The following is a 5,238-nucleotide window of genomic DNA, read 5'->3' as shown; positions in this document are numbered from 1 at the left end:
ATCACAGGCTTTTGGTCAGATGACAGACATGGTGAGTTTAGCTTGTCGTTTGGCTGTCGATTTAGATATGTCTCAGAGCTGCACTGACTACGCCTAGCCAGATGTCATTGAAAACCATGCAAACGTTTCAAGTCCTGTGTAGCAGGCCTGTAACTGCAAGTAATAATGCTTTGAATGACACCTAGGCAAGCTCTATACTGTCTAGTCTACAGATGATAAAACGTTTAGGGCTCCCAAGGATTCTCATTTAAACATAAATGCCCTTCTGAAGACATTTGTCTAAAATATATTCCATAATTTGTGTTCAACATATTCCATTATTTTGGTGTCATTCCCCCTGTTTTTGTAATAAAAACAATAAAACAAATGCTAGTGTTGGTGTAATTGTTGCTGTATGATCAGTTTAGTAACAGCATTGGTTGTCTTTTGGAAGGGGGCGGAGACATGGCCTGCATCACCTGTCATAAAACAGGAGGAAATGGATGATGGTGACATGGAGTCTCAAGGTCAGTTGACGCTATTATTTTAATATATGTTCAATACAAAAAGCACAACTCTGCAGCATGAGTTATTCTTAGCTTCTGTATTTGCCACTGAGAAATATCCCTGTGAAATATATTGTTGGTGACTTCCTTTCCAGGTTATGGCAAGGAGATTCGAGACACTCACAAGGCCAACCAGAATATCACAGGAGAAAGTGATGAGCCAGACAGAAGTCCAGCCTCTGGGGGATCCAGAGAACTTGGACTCGACGACTTCAAGAGAGAACAGAGTCCGTTGCTGGTGTCAGCTGAGGATGCAGCGGCACCCACAAAGAAGAAATGTAATAATATAAAAATGTACACGTGTGAAGTATGTGGTAAGATTGAGACCAAGAAAGGCACAATGACAAGTCACATGATAAAGCACACAGGGCTGCTCTTTAGCTGTGATATCTGTGGTGAGAAATTCAAGCGTCGAGACTGCTTGACCAGACACAAGCGCTCCAATCACTACACAGGGATCATCTACAGTTGCTCTGTGTGCGGAAAAACCTTCCGGCAGGCCACATCTCGCGACACGCATGAGCGTGGTCACACTGGAAAAAACTATTGGTGTTCAGACTGTGGCGAGACGTTCAAGGAGCGCCAGGATCGCGACACACATGATTGCATTGTTTACAAGGGAGACCGMCCCTTCAGCTGCTCAGAGTGCAACGAGGACTTTCAAAGGCAGTACCATCTCAAACAACACCAGCTGGAAAAACACCCTCTAATGGTGGACCAGACTGTCCACTATAAACTCAGATGCTCTGTGTGTGGAAAAGTGTTCACGCACATCAAATGGTTAATCAGGCATGAGCGCACTCACAGGGGYAAAAATGAGCGCAGYGATCATGACKCACACGAGTCCTTTGTTGAAGATCCTATCAACAAACAACTTGAGTCAAAGGACRTAGAGGGTCAGTTTGGGTCAGTTGAGAGTTCTGAGGCACCCATAAGGAGTGAAATMATACGGTACACCTGTGAAATATGTGGAAAAACTTGGGCGACTAAAAGTYGCATGCGCAGTCACCTGGTAATACACAAAAAGAAGCACTATACCTGTGATGTCTGTGGCAAGGTATTTAGGCTCAAATCTCTGTTCACAATGCATCAGCTCAGACACACTGGATTTAAAAGTCAGTACCAGCTTGAAAAACACCCTCTAAAGTTGGAGCAGCCATGRTCTGATCATGATACTGCCATGGTAGTTCAGGGAGCACAGCCTTCTACTGACAGTGACTTAAAGACAGATATGAGTGCCCTAGGTGGTTCAAGTTCAGGTCCCACAGACTAAGTTGAGCAACGATCACAGTAACTATGTCAAAAACGACGTGTTCCTATAGAAGTCGAGGAAGCACAGCCRACGCCTGCCTGAAAATGGCTGCTCCCTTTTTGTCCCCACTGAAGATGACAAGTTAAATGGCTTCAACTGAATGAAGTTGTTTTYTAAAGTACAAAACATTTACACATGAATAAAGGGCCAATGGAGAMTGGGGAAATAGTGTGTAGAACAGCTACGTGACTGGAATTAGACGGGAGTGGCAGGGGATTACATATGCGCAGAGAGTGGTGGGCTTCACTGCACATCGTTCCTCYGGCACCTGGATMATRTTTTWAAGCAAWTATTTGATTCTAATCCTCATGTAAATTTATTTTAGGCTGAATTTTGTTACATGCAGCTTGGATTTTTCCTTTCATGCCAATAAAACTTATTTGAATCTGGAGAGAAGGGTGTAATTGCGGCCTGCAATTCGGGGTCTTCCTGCATGTGGGTGTTTGTATCTGCAGGAACCCCTCTTTACACTTCTATGTTTAAGCTAGGACTCCAGGTACACAGGCTGGAGGCGGGGTTCCTGTGCAGGAAGTGAGTTTGTTTATACAGGACTTCCCACCCCCACCTACATCAACCAATCATGTCAATGCGGAGCTATACCGGTAAATCCAGAATATTATAAGTGTCACTTAAACACAAGCTGGAATGCACACATGCAGTAACGGCCCGCGATCACACACACTTGAATCTGGACAGCAAGGGTTGGTTGGAGAAGCAATGTAAATCAAAATTATGAAACGTATAGATCTTTCTTCTGACTTATCAGTTGAACCAGTTACAGCTTTCCTTTTTAGGGTTTTTCAAATTGAGATTTTTTTTGTGGCAGATAAACTACTATTTACGCTGTCACTGGCGCAACTTTCAACCCCAACTCAACTACTCCAGTAATTTCGTTCTCACTGGGAGAATCTCAGGGGCTTACACCTCGCGTCGGTTCTCCTCAAAACCAATTGGAGGAGAATGTCAGTGTGGCGAGACCTCTGGCTTTTTCCTCCAATGGGTTTTGAGAGAGGACTCACACTGATTCAGTCACATCACATGCATCATCTCCTTAATGTTTGTAGCCATGTCTGTCGAACTCGCCTTTCYTTGTCGTGTTGCCTCCATTAMGMCAARTTTGACAGCAACAGCCTTGCAAGACATCTGTCAACTWATGGGAGAAACCTATGCTGCTCTTCGAGTGGAAATGGTGCAGGAACAAAATCAAAGTTCAAGGATAAAGACAAAGTTGCAGGCGATGGAGAATAGCACCTGGACGGAGAAGCCAGCGATCTGCAGGGAGAGAATGCAAAACCTCGGTGAGATTAAATAAATACAGACAGTTATGAGTACAGGTTGATTACAAATAGGCTATAGCTAGCGATGTGTTATTTCCCCACTTGTAAGATAGCGAGCTAGCAGTCTGCCTCCCTGGCTGAATGTGTGGTCTGTGGGGGGTGCCCTGGCTCTGTTAAGTAAAGTATTCATGACAAGCAGTGAAAAGATGCTTTACAAATACAATCTAATCTATTTTACATATAAATGTCATGAGTGCTGATGGCCAATATTTCCACTATGTTTTGTGAAATCTGAGCCTCGTTATCACTGTATTTTCTTGAACCAGATTTGAAGGAAATCATCTGTATTTGTTTGTTGGCTACCCCACCAGGTTTGAGAAACTTCCCAGTCGTTGATCAAATCCTCAATGAACAAGAGGCCAATGGTATTTGGCTAGAACATGAGCCTATTGTGGAAGATAAAAGTCCGCCATCACTGGTACCAGAGAGAGAAGAGCAATCACAGGCTCTTAGTCAGACAACAGACATGGTGAGTTGAGCTTGTGGTTTGGCTGTTGATTTTGTAAGGGTAGATATCTCTCAGAGCCGCGCTGTTTACACACAGGTTTAATGGAAAACCATGTGAGCATGTCACGCCCAGCCAAAGTTACACATCCAGTGTAGCAGGCCTGTAACCGTAAATAGTACCGTAAGGCTTTGAATAACACCTAAATAAACTCTATATACCATCTAGGATACAGATAAAACGTTTTAGGTTTGGTTTCCCAAGGATTCTCCTTTAAACATGAAATATATAAATACCCGCGTGTTCCATGATTTATGTTAAACATAGTTTTCATTGAATACTTTTTTTTTAACCACAAGATGCTTGTGTATCTGTTGCTCTGTGATCTACTAGCTTAAAAGCTGATAACATCATTGGTTGTCTTTTGGAAGGGGGTGGAGACATTTCCAGTACGACCTGTCATAAAACAGGAGGATGATGATGACATGGAGTCTCAAGGTCAGTTGAATCTATTATTGTAATTTATGTTCAATACAAAAAGCACAACTCTGCAGCATGAGCTTTACTCTTCTTTGAAACAATTAGGGCTTCTGTATTGGCCAATATGATGGATCACTAAGAAATGTACTGTTGGTGACTTTCTTTCCAGTTTACAGTGTGTGGATTACAGAGACTCGCAAGGCCAATCAGAATATCACAGGAGAAAGTGATGAGGACGAGAAGTCCAGCCTCTGGGGGATCCAGAGAACTTGGACTCGACGACGTTAAGAGAGAACAGAGTCCGTTGCTGGTGTCAGCTGAGGATGCAGCGGCACCCACAAAGAAGAAATATAATAATATAAATATAAAAATGTACACCTGTGAAATATGTGGTAAGATTGAGACCAAGAAAGGCACAATGACAAGTCACATGATAAAGCACACAGGGCTGCCCTTTAGCTGCGATATCTGTGGTGAGAAATTCAAGCTTCGCAACTTCATGACCAGACACAAGCGCTCCAAACACACAGTGAAAACGTACAGTTGCCCTATGCAAAAAAAACTTCCGGCAGGCCACATTTCACGACACACATGAGCGTGGTCACACTGGAAAAAACTATTGGTGCTGAGACTGTGGCGAGATGTTCAAGGAACGCAGGGATCGTGACACGCATGATTGCATTGTTTACAAGGGAGAATGGTCCTTCAGCTGCTCCGAGTGCAATAATGACTTTCAAAGGCTGTACCATCTTAAAAAGCACCCTCTAATGGTGGCACAGACCATTAACAAAGAACCTGAGTCAAAGGACATTGAGGACCAACAGAGTCCGTTCTGAAAAATCAATAAGGAGTGAACCAATACAGTACACCTGTGAAATATGTGGAACAACTTAGGGGAATAAAGGTGGCGAGACCAAACACATGGTAATACACAGAAAGAAGCGCTATACCTGTGATGTCTGTGGCAAGGTATTTAGGCTCAAATCCCTGTTCACGATACATCAGCTCAGACACAAGGGAGACCTTCAGCTGTCTTGAGTGCAAAGAGGACTTTAAAAATCAATACTATCTTAAAAAATACCCGTTTGAAAGGCACTCTCTAAAGGTCGAGCAGGCATG

At 43.3% G+C, this 5,238-nt stretch overlaps 1 protein-coding gene across 1 annotated transcript; it reads left to right on the top strand.

Moving 5' to 3' along the window:
- The first annotated feature begins 6 nt into the window (after positions 1-6).
- Positions 7-2,253, top strand: LOC112070803 (zinc finger protein 135). The gene is made up of 3 exons (XM_024138252.2): positions 7-31; positions 434-506; positions 641-2,253. Exons 1-3 carry the CDS (start codon positions 20-22, stop codon positions 1,816-1,818), a joined length of 1,263 nt encoding a protein of 420 aa, XP_023994020.1. The 5' UTR covers positions 7-19; the 3' UTR covers positions 1,819-2,253.
- The last annotated feature ends 2,985 nt before the right edge of the window (positions 2,254-5,238 follow it).

This window comes from Salvelinus sp. IW2-2015, unplaced genomic scaffold, assembly GCF_002910315.2.
Source record: "Salvelinus sp. IW2-2015 unplaced genomic scaffold, ASM291031v2 Un_scaffold1429, whole genome shotgun sequence".
NCBI lineage: Eukaryota > Metazoa > Chordata > Actinopteri > Salmoniformes > Salmonidae > Salvelinus > Salvelinus sp. IW2-2015.
This window is presented reverse-complemented; position numbering and strand designations above follow the sequence as displayed.